The following is a 20,179-nucleotide window of genomic DNA, read 5'->3' on the forward strand; positions in this document are numbered from 1 at the left end:
TGGTCGCGGGGCAACGACAAAGTGGGTGTACATACATATATGCCAAGCTATGATGAATCGACGCTCTTGACATTAATCTCGTCTTCTCCGACAGCCCAGCTCTCAAAAATGCTGTTACACCCATTATGAATTAGATATTAGCCCCGTGCTTGCCTCGTACATTTGGCTTGCCGTGTAACTCCCGACTTTGCATTAACTCGAGCCTTATTCGCATGCGTTTGACAGACTTGCCGCTCTAACTCCGAGAGCTAGCGGACGCGAGGCTGCATCAATCGCCTGACTAAACAACCACGCCCAAAGTAAGCAAACAAACTTTGCATCGCGAATTTGTATGGCGTGTGTCGATGGCAACTTAGTGACATAACTCGCAAGTCGACGCTGCACATATGAATAATCCACATACATGGCCCCAATCGTTCGATGCGTCTCTTTTCTGTAAACACAGCACACGCTGTGCGCCGAGTGAAAACAGCACACGCTGAGAACTGAACCCTCACTTCGTCACAGTGCAAAGGGAAGTGATCTCAGCATAGACGCGATTGGCCAGGCTCGGAGCGGTATTCCCAACAGTTTGAGTTCACAGTCGAGCTATGGATTGAGGACCTGTACAGTACTTCATTCAGTCATCGGGGTCAATGTTGACAATTTATGACCGTAATTTGGTGGGGCCCGGCTACCGGTCGGACCCCCAGATACCCACCGACCCACCCACACGGATTATAACCAGAAGGAGGGGGTATAAACTACTTACAGTTTGACAATTCAAAAATATATATGCCGGCGATCAAGTGGAATCGGTACGGATATATAACGGGTGGTACACCCAGTGTTCGTGTATCCAAGACTGTAGGTGACGACAGCATCAACGTCCCCATCTACCGACCCCAGGGTCTACTACTGTAAACTAGGTGTGACGCCGTCTTGGTATGGCCAGTGACTACCCAAGGATTCACACCGTGTCAGCTGTTCTAGGGCAAATCCTCCTCCTGTGTGTGATACTTATCAACGCCAAAGTAAGTAAAGGAAGGCTTGGATTTAGCATTGCTTCTGAGTCTCAAAAACCTGGATTTACCTCCTTTCATGTTTTTGAGAGGTCACCATACACGAGGATTTACTCAAGTTGTCATAGGTTTGCATCGACACCGGGTGTCGCTTATGGCAATCCTGCCACGTGTACCTTGACACCAGGTGTTGCGTTGCGCGTTCATTACACGTTTACACTGGTGGGGTTTTCCTATAGCGTTTCTAAATTATGTTTATTGCAGGTTTGTATCAACACCGGGTGTCTTATTGTCTTTCAACCATTACAGTTTCAGAATGGCCGGGTTTTCTCTTTGTGGTTACCTTAAATTTATTGCAGGTTTGTGTCGACACCGGGTGTCTTATTGGCTTCCATCCCGGTGATTAGTTTATTCGAACACCAGGTGTCATTTTGTCTTCAACGCCTACGATCGTTACACGTATTTTATGTAAAGGAGTGAATGCACGACCCCTACTGGGTTGATACTGTCACCGATTTCCTCAAAGCGTGTTTATGCTCCTATGTTTTGGGCAGAACAAAGACTCGCTGCAGTTGATGTTCATGTGACCAGCGGAATGCGAGCCGCGTATTTATAACTGAACTGCATGAATGAGCTCTGATAACAGTAGTCACCATCATCATCACAGTGAGATAATGTGGTATCGTGGTTATGTGGGTCACTGTGATGATAAATACAGGATACTAATAACTATCATTTTAAAGCAAGGGGTCTTTATTATTATTATTTTCATTTTATTCGTATTAATAATATTTTATATAATGAGAAAAGATTAAATGTTGGGCGTATTATTATATTATGATGATTATTATTTGTTTTCACAATTATTATTATTACTACTACTACTAGTAGCGTTGTGTATTTGCAATCCTTTCATTTCGAATCCTGAATGTGAGGTCTTAAATTTATAATTGGATCGTTATTTATAAGATATTGAAACAACAATAAGGTTAGCAATGGCGATGATGATGATGATGATGATGATGATGATGATGCACCGTAACAACTTATACTAAGTCGCTTAACTCTGTGTAGTAATCACACCCTCCCCTGATAACAGAATATGCTTTTGGATAAGTCCGTCACGTTTACCGAACCCCTAACCTCCAAAACACTGAACATCCTCACCCACCCAAACTCCCACCCCATTCCCCAACACACCCCATCCCTCATGGTAGCATCAGCTGGATCTCTGCAGCTCCACATCAAGCAAATCATTCCACAATTCAGGCGCAGCGATTATTCCACCAAACGCGTATAAGTCCGAAAGATTAGGTCTGTGAGCGTTCGTTCGTGAAGTGTAGAACCTTGGTTATGGAACCCCGGGGCCTGTACTGTTGTTGTCCTACGTGGTGCCGAGATGCAGACCCAAAGATGTCTGATCCCGAAATACAGAGTCCGGGCAACTTGCACACTTATACATCGTAATGCTACTGAATGTGAACGATTGTATAAGTCAACACTAACCATATACCCTCCACTCCCAGGGAGCTTAGTCGCCAGAACAGTTCTATCGCAAGGAATTGGGGACTGGCCTTCATTGATGCGGAGTGCTTACTCCGTTTTTTCAACGTTCTACGAGTTTCAGCTTACGTTGAGAGGGAGTGGTGCATGTTCTCGAGTTTCACGCCAGCTCTCAGCGTTTTTATCCCTGTGCTAGACACGGAATGTTGATGGCAGTTAACAATATAAGCAGTATCGACTGAGGAAAGCCCGAACGGTCACGACCTTGTCCGCAATGGCTGAAGCCGCCGAGAGAGGGCGTGGTCGCTTCCCAACAAAACATCCTGCGATAAAAAAGCATTACCGTTAGATCGAGCTGTCATATCCGGCGAAATGGCTTATATCGTCTGCTTCACACAAGCAGACGTGAAATGCGAGCCGTCTGCCCCTGTGCAAGAACCCCCCTTCTCTACTTCCCTCCCCATGTCCAGCGTATGTTCTGCTAATGACCCAAAACTATATGCACTAGTGGCTATTTAAACGCCACGCCCATTCCAACCCCTGACCTCCAGCCGCAATTTTTCTAACTGACCCAGATGTATATAAACTTTAAAAAGTTCCACCAGGGCACATGTACGCTTGTTTATTTTGAAAACAGTCGAGCGAGAGAAAGATTCCCATGCTTGTGAAATGGCAGACACATTTCGTTTCACACAACATAACGACTTTAGCGTGAATCTCGCCGCTCGCCGTTCATAACGGTTTAAATTCGTACGTACAAAGGCAGCTCTTGCACTGACAGCTTTTGAGGCCGCCGTGGCCAAGTCTGTGGCTACGCGAATATCTCAACGCACGAATCTAGAGTATGTGGGTGTGTCGGAGAAACAATACAGTATGCCTCTCACCGAGACTATTAATAGGGCCTAGTTATTAATCCGGCTGTGTTAGGCTGAACGGACAAGTATTTGGCTGAGGGAAATAGAACTATACTATGCAATCGCTAGCTACATTGACCGAGAGATCACCAAACGTCTTCTTTCCAACAACTTTTTGCATTCTCCTAATATTTCGTAGTTATATCATTGATAACCCACAAGTAAGATCACATCTCGTTGCGAGTAGATTACGGCGTTTATGTTCAGTTTAGCCCATGTACTTTTAGATACGGACGATTTACCACTAACATCCTTGTGACCGAAATATAAATTTTGTTTACATCTGAATCGAATATCTGGATATCGGTGTACAAGCAAAGAATTATTTCAGTCTCCCGTGGTTTTCGTGATTCACGCCGTTCAAGAATGAAAACCAACAGAAAAACAGCTAAGGCAATGTTTACATATTTTAGATTATATACCCGATGGTGTTGTTTGTATCAAAACATAGATTTCAGATTGTTCAATCCTGAAACGTGTCTTCTCTGTGCATATGTAATCTTATTCGGTTCGGAAAGGGACATATTAACATTACAAAAATGTTTGTCGATTTTTTAAAAAGCTGATATAACTTGATACTCTTAAATTTTGTAACTTGTTTTAAAATTGCGGTGAAATTCATGTTTAATGAATGCCTAATGTAAAGGCAAGTATTTCAGCAGTTGTTCGTTTTTCAATATATGTAGTAAAGAATGTTAAATGTTAATTACACTCATTTAACATGTGGTAGGCAATCGTTCGCGTTTCATTTATTTATGTATTATCCTTAATGTCAATAGTCTATAGTGTGGTGATTGTTTCATTTTGTTGCTTCAAGCATGCTTGAAATGTAAACAAAGTTAGTTACCTGAAAAAATGAACATTACAAACACTGTTAGACTATAATACATGTATTGTCACAATTGTATAGTGACCGCCTCACTATCAAACATGCCACTTCACTACCAGCCATTCCAACTCATTACCAAATATCGCCCTGTCAATACCAAACGCCATACTACCAAACCTCCACCTCGCTACCAAACATCAGCCTTCACTACCAGACCCCTTGCCATTCTACCAAACTCCCTACCTCGCTATCTAACATCAGACGTCACCACCAGACACCTGGCCATACTACCAAACTACCACCTCGCTACCAAACATCAGATCTCACTACCAGACGCCTCGCCATAATACTAAACTACCATCTCGCTACCTAACACCAGACTTCACTACCAGACACCTCGCCACACTACCACACTTCCACCTCGCTACCTAACATCAGATCTCACTACCAGATACCTGGCCACCCTACCAAACTTCCACCTCGCTATCGAATATCAGACCTCACTACCAGATAGCCCGGCACACTATCAAACATCCTACCTCGCTTCCAAACGTCAGACCTCACTACCAGACACCTCGCCATAATACCAAACTACCATGGCCACCTCGCTACCAAACATCAGACCTCACTACCAGATACCTTGGCATACTACCAAACGTCCACCCCAAGCTTCGTCTTTTTTTCGTCATGCAAAAAAAAGTATTGCGGTTTTAATCCTTTTTCATTCCTCTATGGAGTACACACATAGGACATTGCTGAATCTGGCATTAAACAACATTTAAATCCCACCAAAACAGTTTATGTGGACTGCGCCGTCTAACATTTTTTATAAGAGAAGCATAGTGTATAATTATAAATACCCTTCCGACCCCTATATGCAGATGCATGGAAATGTTATAACTGGTGTATTGTGAACTTGTTTAAAGTACGTTAAGGGGCAATATTATCTCATGAGTTCCGTGTAGCAATCTTATATTTTACTTACATTCTTAGAGGAGCTGTGTGGTTAATGCGTTCCTTCTTTACACTGACCAGTCGGGATTTAGTCGCCGCATCCAAGTAAAATATGTGAAGTCTTGATTTGTTTCAGTCTTCATCGTCCTAGATATCGCTTAAGCGGTGTACAAACTCACTTAAAGTTTCCACTCTGTGTACAACGACACTGTAAAGTTAAGCGTGCTTCTAGTGACTTTTACCGACGGTGAAGCGACCTTACTAATGAGACTTATCATGGATTAGGACGAGATGTTGATATCTTATTCACGAGAGTCGGTATTTTTATACGCAAAGGTTTGATTTGTCAAGGAGGTTCTAGTTTAATAAATTGTTTTATCGAATTTGTAAAACTTTAATTTGAGGTGGAGATAACGGTATATGGGTCGTGTTCCTTGAAGAAATTTGGGATGCTGGTGTGATTATATTGGGATGCTTTTAGGCTAAATCATTTAGGAATATTTAAATGTATATTTAACGAATTACAGTTAAGGTTTACGTTATTTACAGCATAAGACTGAAATATAAATGCAGACCTGTTCAAGTTCCTAATAGCAGGTTGTTTGGTTATGTACTCTTCAGGGAGATGAGAATAAAATCAGTGACACGTTGATTGAAAAATGTGGTATCTAGTTCTACAGACTTTTGTTGTCTTCTCCTGTACTTCAGTGTCTTTGTTACTCCTGCTATACTTCGTATATTTCTTCTATACGTTTTTCATTGTCTTTTTTTACTGCTTCTGTGCTTCTATTTCATCTTCTATACTTCTTTTCCATCTTTAAGTCTTGCATACTGACGTTTTCTTCTTTCCTTCATCTTCTGTGCTTTGTTTACTCCTTCTTTCTCCTTACATCTATATTTGGGGCGGTGGGGTAGCCTAGCGGTTAAAACGTTTGCTCGTCACGCCGAGACCCGGGTTCGATTCCATTTCTGAGGTCCCGCGAGGTGATATTGCTGAAATATTGCTAATACGCGGCGTTGAACCATACTCACTCACTCTCCTATACTTCTTTTTCTTCTATAATTTCTTTACTTCTTCTATATTTACTGACCCGTGAAGGTCCCAGGGTATAGAATAGGTCTTCAGCAACCCATGCTTGCCATAAAAGGCGACCATGCTTGTCGTAAGAGGCGACTAACGGGATCGGGTGGTCAGGCTTGCTGACTTGGTTAGCACATGTCATCGATTTCAAAATGTACAGATTGATGCTCATGTTGTTGATCACTGGATTTTCTGGTTCAGACTCGATTATTTACAGACCGCCGCCATATAGCTGGAATATTGCCGAGTGCGGCGTAAAACTAAACTCACTCACTCTATATTTACTTTACTTCTTCTTTTACACATCTTTTTCTTCTTTCATCTTTTATGCTTTCTTTTCGTCCATATTTCTTTGCTTCTTCCATACTTCCTTTTCTTCGTGAACAATGAGGGGCAGTGGGGATCCTAATGGTTAAAGCGTCCGTTCTTCATGTTGAAGATAAAGACCCGTGTTTCAATCCTCACATGGGTAAAACGTGTAAAGCCAATTTCTGGTGTTCCCGGGGCTGTGGGCTAGCCTAGTGGTTAAAGCGTTCGCTCGTCACGCCGAAGACCCGGGTTCGATTCCCCACGTGGGTACAACGTGTGAGGCCCATTTTCTGGTGTCCCCCGCCGTGATATTGCTGGAATATTGCTAAAAGCGGCGTAAAACCAAACTCACTCACTCTGGTGTTCCCTGCCACGATATTGCTGGACCATTGCTAAAAGCTGCGCAATACCATACTCACTCACTCACTCTTCAACGATAACAGTTATCACTGTATATCATCATCATTATTATTATTATCCGTGCCTGTGCGCTTGCCACAGGTGAAGCAATACGGGTCAATTGTTCAAACCCGATGGACTTGATACCCCGGATAATCGTGTCACAATTGAAATCCTTCACCGGATTTTCATAATTGAACCCCATGGTATGTCCGCGTATTTAGCCATAATTAATTAGCTGGTGTCGTTTCCAGCGTCGGTGGTACAAGCATGACCATGGCATGCACTCGCTTGCCTTGCATGTCAAAATGCATTGTGTTCCCAAAGATCATGCCCTCAATTATACTACCGGTAGACAATGGTCGCCCCGGCGGCCGGTGTTCAATCGACGTGCGCTGTTTGATTGTGTTGTGATTATATGGATCAGTTTCAACTATTTGATGATCGATTGGTAGACGATTACGGAAGTACCAATACGCGTAAAGACTGCGATTTTTTGTATGTATTTATAGCAGGGATAAGTGTTTTATGTTGAAAAGACTTCGGCCAAAGCGCCACATCGGTAGCACACTGTTAAGACGAGTATTAGAGGAATAGAAACAGGGGATATGAACTGTGTTGATTGTACAGCGGGATGTGCGTTCGTTTATTAAGATTAGGTTTGGTTTGAATCCCTTCATTTATTGTCATGGGGTGTCTTTTGTGTGACATCTGGTTGTTGAAACCTACCCAATGAATGAACAAATTGTTGTTATTATCAAACCACACACGTTGTTCTTAAGGTCTTCTGGATAATGAACGGCATCGACATGTCACCCTACTTGGTATCCAGAATAGCTCTGTTATACTGATACTTTTACTTGGGAATAACGCAATTACAGAGCCACCTTAGAATTACATTTTTACTGATACCTGAAATAGCTCGACTTAGTCAGTGCAATAACACTCTTAAAAGGGCATCATGACGTAAGTCTCTTAAACAGATACATTAGAATAACTATTAAACGACACATACCAATTACTCTCTTAAACTGATAAACCATGGAATAACTCGATCAACTGACACCTTGGACAACCTTCTTAAACTGACACCTTGGGCAGCCTTCTGACACTTTGGGCAACCCTCTTAAACTGACACCTTTGGCAACCTTCTTAAACTGACACCTTGGGCAACCCTCTTAAACTGACACCTTGGGCAACCTTCTTAAACTGACACCTTGGGCAACCCTCTTAAACTGAGACCTTGGGCAACCCTCTTAAACTGAGACCTTGTGCAACCCTCTTAAACTGACACCTTGGGCAACCTTCTTAAACTGACACCTTGGGCAACCCTCTTAAAGTTACACCTCACAATGACTAGTAACTGACACCTTCGAATTACTGTCATTTACTGTCACAGTTGGATAACAAGTAATTCACACCTTCGAATTGCTGTCCCAAACTGACATCACTGAATAACTTGTAACTGATAATTTGGAACAGATTTAACTGACATCTTTGAATAATACTGATAAATGACACCCTTCAAGAACAAATGGACACTTTGAGTTAATGCTCTTAAACTAACATCTTGTATTGACATTTTTAAACCGACATTTCGTAGTAACTCTCTTAAACGTATGCTCTGGAATGTTTATTCTACTCCAAGGTGAAGAATTAAATCGTTAAATATTCCAAAAGTTAGTGAACGGTCGTCGTTATGTATCTGGGATGCTATCTATGGCGTAAAATAACATTCACTCATTCACTCACACACTCATTTTCTAGGTCCAACGTTTGAAATCGAATCAATAATAATGAATAATGTTTATTGTTTATAAACATAGTCTATAAACATTGTACATATTGTTAGTTGCGTAGGCTATGCTCTCTATTAAAATATCATTTATCAAGATTAAGATATTGTTCAATTTAGATATCTTTATTTATCGCCATCTGCAAGTTCTGTGCACAAATATTAGTTTAGCCCCACACAGTTATGCCAGACAAGGAGGTAATTACGCAGTTAAATATAGTTACCTGTTCCTAATTAGAAAATCACGTCTTAAGAAGAACAGTAGAAGAAAAGACGCTGAGAAGTTTCCCCAAAATCTAACTTCTATGTCATAGTGTTGTTGAATGCCTCTCTGCTAAATTGTACGCGTAAAATACTATCGTATTTCACATTGTTGTGTCAGGTGTGCTTACTTACATCTTCTGGTGGCCTGTTTTTGGTCTTTTTGTCTTCTCATTGCGTATAGATAATTGTATGTGCACTTCGTTCAGTCATGGATCTGTTCGTTTCTGCTACAGCTCTTGTTGACTTCGGCCTAGTTTCCCAGCACCTCATGTCGAAGACACAGTTTGTCTTTAATTTTGACACCATGTGCAAACAGATGTTTTTTGCCAGCGCTTTATTTTGTCTACTGATTTTTTGTCTACACACCATTTTGTCAACTGTTCTATCTGTCTTCACCCCATTTTCCCAACTGTCCATTTTGTCCAGACATCGTTTTGTCAAGTGCTTCTTTTGTCATACTTCCGTTTTATGAACTGTTCATTTTGTCTACACCCCTTTTAAAGAGCTGTTCAGTTGTCTACACTCCGTTTTGTCAATCATTAATTTTGTTTACACCCTTTTTTAAGAACTGTACATTTCACCTGCACTCCGTTTTGTCACGTGTTCAGTGTGTGTGCGCCCCGTTTTAGGAACGTATATTATTTCATGCCTACATTCCGTTTTGTTAGCCTCTCATTGTGTTTACCCCCTTTAAGCTAGCTGCTTATCTTGCCTTCAACACGTTTGCAAACATGTTCTATGAGAACCATGATTAGATCTTAATCCCAGGCTGTCGTGAAGAGTAACAATCATATCACTGAATAAGCGTTGCAAGTTGGAATTAAACTATCTATTGATCTTTGTTTCAGACAGCAAATCATTAAAAGTAAACAAACACATAACCAAAGTAGCAGCAGAGAAGCCGGGTCACTTGCATGTCATCATCTTAATGTCTTAAAGGGGTGCTGCGTTTAACGGTGTTATGCCCCTTTCCAGTCGACTTTTTGCGACTTGGCTCCAACTTGCCGGATCTACGTATAACAAAGTAACAAGGCGAATCATCAGCTCCATATATAACGAGGTGATGTACCAGCTGTAACCGTTTCAATCGTGGTTCAACCTATCAGCGTTTCATAATCCCCTAGTGCCTTCAATGCATAATCCCATGATGCACTTTCTGTATAATCCTGTAGTGCATTGTCTTCAGAAATACGGTAGTCTCCTCTCTACATAGTCCTTTTTTGTCTTCACTGCATAATCCTGTGGTGCACTTTCTTCAGAATCCTGTGGTGCACTCTCTGCAGATTCATGCGATGCATTTTCTGCAGAATCCTTTGGTGCCTTCAGTGCATAATCCAGTGATGCACTTTTTGCAGATTGTTCTGCAGAATCCCTTGGCGCTACCTCTGCATAGTCCTTTGGCACCGTTACTGTTTTACCGTGACTCCCTTTATGCTTTTAAAATTCAAATGCTTAAAGTCCATATTTTCTTGGATTCCGTTAGAATTGTTTGTATACTTCATTGGATGTTTGTTGTTGTAGATATCTGTAGATTTTCAATGGTGGTCTTTCAAGGGTAAATTCTTGAAGAGATTCAGCTTCATCGTGGTATTTGGAAACACACTGCAACAGTGACACGTACAAAATGCAACTCTTCAGTTAAAGCATTTCTTATGAGGAAAGGGGGAGAAGATGGTGGGAATCGCACTTCTTGACATCCCCATTGCACTAATGGATAAACCACATTTGCTTTATCTTTAAAACGTTGTATATGTTTATCAGTTTAGTGTGAGGTCCATTCGTTCATGTATATGTTTCCAAATTTTTAAAATCGAAAATTCATATGGGATTTACATTTTGTAATATAATCCGTTGACACTAAAACCAGCCAGCATGCACCCAGAGCTTTGTTTCTTTTGATACAAATCCCCTTTTGACGGGACCCGTGTTTTCCCGTAATGTTTCAACCCAGATTAAAATTCGGAACTGTATCTTATTTCAATGTTAACACACTGGCGATATTTTCATAGCTTTAAACTGCTTTCAACTGCTCTTATCGCTCAAAACGGTTCACTGGTGCCCTGCAATGTTTCCGTTGCCATTTGTGCTCGCGGTTTCAGTGACGTCATTCATCCATTGAGGAATTAAGCTCACAGTCATGCACTTACAATCAAGTGATTATTTAGGTGGTCGATCAAAACAGCAGACTTCTTTGCCAACGCAAACTTCTTTCGTAGAATTGTATTCACTTTTTTAGTCTTTTTTGTAAAAAGAAATAACGTCTTTATGTAGTGACCTTGTTTATTTGTACATTGTTTTAGCCATTGTGTACTTTCAACATCAACAGCGAGAGGTAAAGTGAAGAATGGTTGTCGCCTGCAGCATTGTTGCACGTATGTAATGACGCGAGCGTGTATGACTGTGCGTGTATGCGTGCGAGCGAGCACTTGGTTCTCCTCCTTCGGACTAGCGATGAAACACCATAATGCAATTTAACATGGGTACCCTAACCGGGCACATTGAATGACAACTGTCCAGTCTTTGTTCTACCCCGTTAGTGCTGAACGCAGGCAGGGCAACAACAACAGTCTACTTATGAGGAAGTAGTCTACTTATGAGGAAGTAGCCCCAGTGTTATTTGTTACACTTCTACACTGGATCTAAGAAAACCTAGTAGGAGGTCGCCTCAGGTAACCTTTGAGATTGACCAATCAGAGCACAGCTTACCAAATCGCGAAAGTGGACATTCGCACATACCTTTTGAACATTCACCCACTCAAAGGTTTGTACCCGAAGGATTCCAAATGTTATTTTCCCTACGATCGCTTCCGGGCGATACACATGAAGCACGCCACAACAGTGAATAAACAGCCGCTGAAAATAGCGTTTTTGGCAATATTCAAGGATGTCAGCTTGCGAAAATATTAGCTAATGGTAGCCATATGAACAGGAACTAAAAAGCGCATAGAAAAAATCAAATATCAGTGTTATATGTGGATTTTCATTTGTTGAGAGATCATTGTACTTTGTACATTGAGAGACCGTTGTACTTTGTAAGTCCCACCAATCCTTAACCAGTAGTCGTTGTCTGATTGATTAAATCCGTTTAGTCGTCTCGCATTTGATTGGACGGTCACAAGTCGCTCAAGGTTACCTGACGCGACCTCCTACTAGGTTTTGTTAGACCCAGTGTAGGAGTGTAACGAGTAACACTGGGGCTAAGTTTACTTAGACTGGGCAACAACAAGTACCATCATTTTAATTTTTTTTTCGTGTGACTCTGCCAGGCGATCGAAGCACCGAAATTTGGTTACATTCGCCCTATTTACTGAACCAAGAGACTGTGCCTTAACCCATGAATTTAATAAATTGGAATACTGTTGAATTGAACAAACGGACTTTACGATCAGAGTCATAGTTCCATCGCCTATTAGAAAAGTCCCTAGTCCCAAACTGCGAGTTCGAATCCCAGAATGGCCTCAGTCTTGTTCATTTGTAACTCCTGTATCCGTGGTCGTGACGTGCCCCATTTATTTCGTCAAACGTTGAAGGATGTATATTTAATGTAAACTTCTTAACATATACTACCCCTCAAAAGTTTAGACTCACTGAAAGCACACACATACACACACACACACACAGACACTCACACACACCACACACAAACGCACGCACGCACACACGCACATGGACAAACAAGCATGTTTATTTACAATCACGAAAACGTCACTCATGTTGTCACTGTTGTTGAATAACGTCATTGAACCCCCCAATTAGCTCATAAGTATATACGTTGTCGTATTGCCCTATTGTGTGCTAACGACGATTGACACTGATAGCTATTTCAGGTACAGTTTAACGTCACGGCAAAGTCAAATAGTTACAGAACGCTGTATCAAGACGAGGATATTGATTTCAGTTTGCAAATATTTGCAATGCGTTCTTGCAATTGATCAGTGTAGGGCAGACTAACATATGGAGACACTGTCGATTACGTTCTACCGTATCGAAAGATGAGAAGGATCATTATGCCAGCATGGCGTTCTTGACGTGCTCTGTGTGGAGTTCTCAGATTACAAGAATCCAACATACGTTGTTTCTTTACATTTTTCTAAATTTAGTCGATTACATGTAAGGTTTACCTTCGTCTTGTAAAACGTACGATTTTACGTCGCCATGTAATAGGTACGATTTCCTGTTGTCATGTAATAGGTAAGATTTCCTGTTGTCATGAAGTAAGTAAGATTTCCTGTTGTCATGTAAAATGTAAGTTGTCCTATTGCCGTGTAAGATAATTTGATAAGTATTGATAACCTGTACCAATCCACCAATGCCAAAAAAAGACAACAGCTAAAAATCCAAACACACCCAAAACATAAAAAATACGGAACCCAAGGCGGCAACACAGCAATTTCCTCAGCCACTGACATGTTGACAGACATCGTGTACAGGGTGTGGTTGCGCAGCTGTCACTGTCGCCGCTGTTTAACAAAACATATAACACGGGCATATGGACGATGTATGTCAACCTTAGGGGATGGCGTGTTCTTTGTGTAACAGAGGGTTTGGATTGCCCCACGTTTGTCCGTAGAACATCACTACATATTCAACAAAGGTTATTTCGGTGTGCCGGTAATTCGTCAAGCATTCCGGGCGATGTGTCACTTTTAATGACATATTTATGTCAAAAGGTTGACACCGTCTCTGTTTTAAAGATGACAGATGTGTGACGTCACCAGCGTTAGATGTTCGGCCCGTGTTTGAATTTTTGGCGATGTGCATATTCAGAGAGGTTTTAACGTATTTAGCAGTTGGATGTCGTGAAATGTTGGAGGCAACCAAGTCAGCTTTCAGTTGCATTGTGGAATTCTGGTCGGTCACGTGACGGTTCCATCTCTGGAACCATGTGACTGTGTGAACTATCACATTATGCTGTATTTGTAAGGACAGTGCTTCCGCAAGACTGACTTTTTAATGTTTTATGGCTGGGCGTTCCGTTGAACAAAAACTCAAAAATAGTCTTTATCTCTAAATTCCGTGTATGATCAAGTAACTGAACTCTCACTGCATTCAATGGTGTATGGACTATTGCCCAATAGGACGATTATTCACTGGTCACTTCCCCATCTGGACATTTCTACACACATATTTCGTAACCAGTAGGACATTTCCCCACATCCACCAATACTGAGCAAACATAAGCTGTTAAGATGTTTTATACATATATGATTACATAATCAGTTCACCCAGTTTAAAACAGTGATGTGGCTTTGTTAGATGGCTGATGGACACAGGAAATTCATTAATTAACTTTCACTTCATCTTGCGTCCCATCTTGAAAACCACAAGACATTATAAAATCACTTACTGATCAACATACAGCATGCGCCCAATGCACAGATTAGTTCATCCAAATGCCCATAGGAAGTGCATACACATAATGCACAGATTAATCAATCCCATCGCCCCTATTGTTGTACATTTTTGTGATAAGTGGGGAATTGTCCCAGTGGTTACAAATTACGTGTGGGGAAGTGTCAGAATAGGGAAATGTCCTAAAAAATGTCCTCAAATAAATAAATAAATAAATAAATAAATAAATAAATAAATAAATAAATAAATAAATAAATAAATAAATAAATAAATAAATAAATAAATAAATAAATAAATAAAACTTAAGATCAAAGGTTTCTTTATCTCGGTATTCCATTTAAGACAATGTAGCTGAACTTTCACTGCATGCAGTGCCTATCAAATATATAGTTACATTAAAACAAGCAGAAGGAAGTACACAGCCATGTTTCATGGTAATAACATGACACAAAGAAAAAAAATGGTTTTCGAGTTTAATTCGATGTAGAGAATACTAAACGATGTCCCGTATAATACCATATTTATGAAACGAGTGAATGGTTTGGTATCTAACGAGCGAAAGCGATTCACGAGTTTCATAAATATGGTATTGCACAGGACATCGTTTAGTATTTTATTTATTCCTCACATAAAATTAGCAAAGTAATATCGAGCAAAGTACTTCTTTCCTACGAATTCAACCAGTGTGATGACTCGCCGCTTTCCACGAGTCAAGCAATGTCTAATACTAATTACGCGACAGAGGTATTAGCATTGGTACGTCATAACTGTAAATCACTTTGGCGTCATACGCACAGAATCGCGAGATGTTATTATACAATGTTTAATAACCTTGGAATTTTTTTTTAAATTGATATTTTGAACCGGTGAGTAATAAATGAGTATCATAGGTGATAAAGGTGATATGCTTTTTATCAGTGACAGAACGCTCAGTCTAGTAACGTCGTACCGCTCAAATTTCAAGCGCATACGCTTTTTACCCCGGCAGTTTTACATCAATAAATGTTGTATTTCTAAAGCCAAAAACGTCGGGGAGGTTTGAGGCTCCATTCAGAGTTTAGAACAACTGTCCAAGGTTGTAAATGAGTATTCTCACAAACTAGATATGGGTGTTGCTGCAAACATCAAATTAAGCTATCAACCTCGACGTTACAAAAACGCCCTCTCAGGTGTATCCCTTTGAGCTTACAGAACCATAACATTAGATCGTGCCTGGCGCAAGAACAGACACTTTCAATGATGGGGGATCTACGCCTGTTTGTCGAACTCTGTCAGACGCTGATGACGTCATGCCCATACTCCTCTGTAATCCTGTGCGGGCACCTATCTATCAATTTAACTGCCGTTGCCAATAACGTATGTAGCATACGTCAAGCGGGCTCTTTGTTCTATATATTTATTGTGGAGGCGAAATTGATAGTTCATATACGACTATGAGTGAGTAAATTTGACTTCACGCGTTTTAAGGAATAATTCAGCAATATACTCAGTTTAAACTATGCGTGGTCGACGAGCTTTAAGTACCAGGCTAACCGCTGCTTCGTATGGTCATGAATTTCTAGGCAGTATTTGTAACTGAATTGAACTTTCTTTCTCGCAAGGCTACACAAATAGCATAATGGCGGTTTACAGACGTCAGTAAAGTAAGTAACGGCACTGTTTCATAACATTCGCACTGCTTAATCTTACTCTCAATCTTAAGAAGCAATATTATCGAGTTTACATTGCTTTGGCAAGTTTTGATTCATGAAAATACAGAGATCTTATTGCGTGGTTATATCATACTTTGGACAATTTAAGACAGTTTATCTGAAGCAATCATTTAAAAAAAGTCTTTTATTAGTACAGTCGCTGTATTCAGCTAAATCCAGATAGAGGACTGACGGAGGACAACGTCATTTCCGTTGACGACCGGAACCACATTATTTTCCATACTGCCAAGCCCTCACTGCAATGCTAAGACCCTAAATGAAGGTTTTCTCTGGTTTTCCCAACTCATTGGGGCTCCTTTTCAATTTAAATGGGTTTATTTTTACTGTCAAAGTGATATAAATTTACGGACTAAACGTCACTCAAAGGTTAGGGGTTAAAGCTTTCACTCGTGCCCGAAGACTCGGGTTCCAGTCCCAGTCCAGTTCAGTGTGTGAGGTCCACTTCTGGTATCTCCAGCCGTGATATTGCAGGAGTAGTGTTAAAAGCGGCTTAAAACTAAACTCATTCACCCTTTTCCGTTGTACTGACAGTGCTGCGATTGATGCTGTCAAACGTGACAGAGTGTTACTATTAGTTTGACGGATTACCAGGTAAGCCTGGTAGACAGGCACCACACCAAACAGGCACAGATCAGGCAACATACATACAGAAGGCTATACACAGGAACCATACAGTCTGCATGCACTCCGGGGGCTGTATATTGAAGATCAGTGGGGTTACATCCCGTTATTCGCCTCTCACGACAAGCATGGGTTACTGAAGATCAATTCTAACCCGTATCGTCACGGGTCGGAAATACCAGCAATGCCTGGGAACGAAAACATGTTTCTAGAATTCTATATAAATATTCGATGCACTGGTATAAAACATAATTCAAAACTAAATTGATATACTTTCAGACCTTCTGATACTGATACGATAATATGACCTTAAAACGCGAAAGAGAAATTCAGTGTCGTTGATGTAATTCCAAGATTGAAGCATCGGTTATTAAATTGTTCGACGCAGTTCACTATTTAGTCAAGTCATATGTTTTCGTGTTAATCTGGATCAAACGTTGACATGCCCTTGCATGTGTTTGTGACGAATTCTACCAGTTGTGCAAGTAACGCTGCCACTTTGGAAACATCTGGCATGGAAGTGAAAGCCGCGGTGGCTGAGCGCTGAAGGCGGCTGACTTTGTGTGCTGGCTGTTAGGTGCCTGACTCTGAGGGTGTCTCAACCCATCAAAAATACTAGAATCGTACTTAAATACGACAGTGTAATCCCAAATATAACACGTGTTACATCTGACCACTTTCTAAATGGCTTTGCGCATTCATCTGGCATCATTTAATGGTGATTCGTAAAAACATGTTTAGTCCAGTTTGTAGGATCTGCTACCCGAAGTGATTTCTAACATGCAAAGAAAAATGTTGCTTTATTTACAAACAATTTCACAGGCAATCACAGCATCTTCACCTTAAATTGTTTCTGAAGTACTCCGAGAGGCAACGTCGCTGACTGATGTTCCCCAGGCCTCAACGCCCATAATAACCACTTAGCTATCTGTGTTGGTGAGAGTCTCTTGATAACAATATTGAACGCCAATGCTGACTTGATCTGGTAGGTGCCAATGTTGAGTGGAACTGATAATGAAGGCACTTTACAGGATGTGTAGTGAAACTGATGTGTGTCCTGGTGTGTACCCATTGGCACCTTGTACCTGAAACACAGGAGCCGCTTGTCCCACTGGTATGTTTTACCTGTCCAGAAACACTGCAGCAGCATGACCCATTGGTACCTTGTACCAGAAGCACTAGAGCCGTTTGTACCATTGGTACGTTTTACCTGTCCAGAAACACTGCGTCAACTTGACCCATTGGTACCTTGTACCAGAAACGCTGGAGCCACTTGACCTTGTATGTTGTATACTGAAGCAGCTTTAACCTGATAAAGGTACTACGATGATACAATCAACCACCGTTATCTTAGCATACTCAAACGCTATCTTGAAGTTATACTGCTGAAACGTGTTGCACCCTTGTTGAATATTCAGGCAAGCAGGGATATTGTACGTTTCATAATGAAGCCAGTACCTTCCTTGTACGTTGCACATTGAAACCATTAGGTACCATCTATGTTCCATGTTGAAGGCAATAGCTATCCAGTACGTTGCACATTGGCTTCCTGCTAGTACATGGGCTGTGTAGAAGCTATTATCGACGTTTACACTGAACTAGTAGCAGGTTCTACGTTGAATGTTCTAACCTGTAGCTATCTTATATGATGCAGATTGAAACCAGTAGCTCACATGTAGTTTGCACGTTGAAACCAGTAGCTCACCTGTAGTTTGCACATTGAAACCAGTAGCTCAGTTGTAGTTTGCACATTGACACCAGTAGCTTCCTTGTATGTTGCACATTGTTACACGCAGGTACCTTATAATTTTAACAATACGACTTGTGGCTCATAAGAGTAAAAACTACATTCAGTGTTCATACTGAAACTAGTACGTTGAAATGTACGTTGCAAAGTTACACGACCAAATGAAACAGTTGTCAAATTACGTACAAATATTTGGCTTTTTGGCGCCGATAGCTTAACATAGTTTCAACTTCGTTTATTGAAACGTTTATATTGTGAAGCCAGTGGGTACTAGATACTATATTAGTATTAGTGCGCATATTGAAGCCGGTGACCACTTGGTATGTTGGACGCTGAAACTGAGACAAGCTCATAAAGCTATTACCAACTGCTGCAAGCTGAAACGATGTCTTGTACACTAACAAACTGAAACCAGTGGCTTTCTTGTAGATACTATCTAGACCTGCCTTGTATGGCACCTACTGATGTAATCGCCAATCGCTACATTCCATTTTGAATACTTAAGTCAGAAGCTCGACTACACCTAGAACATTAGGGAAGGTTCAAGCGTATCGCTTACTGAAATTTTACATTTTACCTAGCAACAGTAGGAGAGGTGGGGAAGGCTAATGGTTAGAGCGTTCGCTCGTCACGACGAAGAACCGGGTTCCATTCCCCATAGGGGTACAATGTGTGAAACCAACCCGCCCTAATATTGCTAGAATATTGCCAAAGCGGCGTATAACTAGACTCTCTCACTCTCCTATCTAACTCACCTATCTCAATGGAAATTGTATGTACATGTAAGTATCTAGACACTGAAATCAGTGACACCTTGTACGACCCTGCCCACTTAATGTATACAACGGTCATTCAGCCAGGATTCTTTATTCTACTCCTTGTAGTACTACATCTGCTGGTGATATCCGTTTTATGTCATTCACAAGTACAGCAACAAATTTGTTGAAGGTGTTTCTTGTGCATACCTCCAACTTTAGTGTTAATAAGCTCAGTTAAGTCACAATTTGTCGCGAGACCTCATAAATCTGATTTCAAGGAGTCTGTTGTTTACATTAAGGATTAGCGGACACCTGTTGGGATTATTTGGAAGCCGGGAGACAGGTCCTTTCCCGACCATGCTTGTTCATATTACCGATGTATCAGTTTATAACTTCACCATAAGGCTTAAAGGCACAATAACATAGTTTGGCGAAAAGCTCCGAATCCAACAGAAAGGCCCGCGAGACTCTCCTTATAAATCATCTGGCCCAAGATAATATCTCTGTGGGGTTAAAATGGGGCAAGAAGTTGAGAGGAAAAGTCCCCTTGCAGTAACTACATGTATAAGATATATTTCATTGTTGTGAGGTAGCCTAGTAGTTCAAGCGTTCGCTCGTCACGTCGGAAACCCGGGTTCTATTCCCTACATTGATACAATGTTTGAAGCCGATTTCTGGTATCCGTGATATTGCTGGAATATTGCTGAAAGCCACTTAAACTCCCTCACTGTCAGTGGACCGAGCGGTTAACCTCGGTGACTGATTTGAATGCCATCGCTCACCGACGGCGTGGTTTGGGCTATAAAAGTTAAAATATGTTTCAAATCTACATGATATTCACTACCTCCAAATGTATAATTCATAAAATTTTAAGCTAGCTTTGAATAGTTAAATATCGGAGGAGACGCCATTTTGATTTTCGAAATTGTGCAGGCTTTTG

General features: G+C 41.0%; 1 protein-coding gene across 2 annotated transcripts in view; it reads left to right on the forward strand.

Annotated features, from left to right (window-relative positions):
* Nucleotides 1-286: 286 nt before the first annotated feature.
* LOC137284775 (uncharacterized) overlaps nucleotides 287-20,179 on the forward strand; it is a 127,145-nt gene continuing 107,252 nt past the window's right edge. For both annotated transcript variants that reach the window (XM_067816743.1, XM_067816744.1), the window contains exon 1: nucleotides 287-1,013. In XM_067816743.1, coding sequence (XP_067672844.1) covers nucleotides 927-1,013 — 87 coding nt within the window. In that variant the 5' untranslated portion in view covers nucleotides 287-926. The remainder of the gene's footprint in view (nucleotides 1,014-20,179) is intronic.

The sequence above is a fragment of the Haliotis asinina genome, chromosome 5 (assembly GCF_037392515.1).
Source record: "Haliotis asinina isolate JCU_RB_2024 chromosome 5, JCU_Hal_asi_v2, whole genome shotgun sequence".
In the NCBI taxonomy this organism is placed as follows: Eukaryota; Metazoa; Mollusca; class Gastropoda; order Lepetellida; family Haliotidae; genus Haliotis; species Haliotis asinina.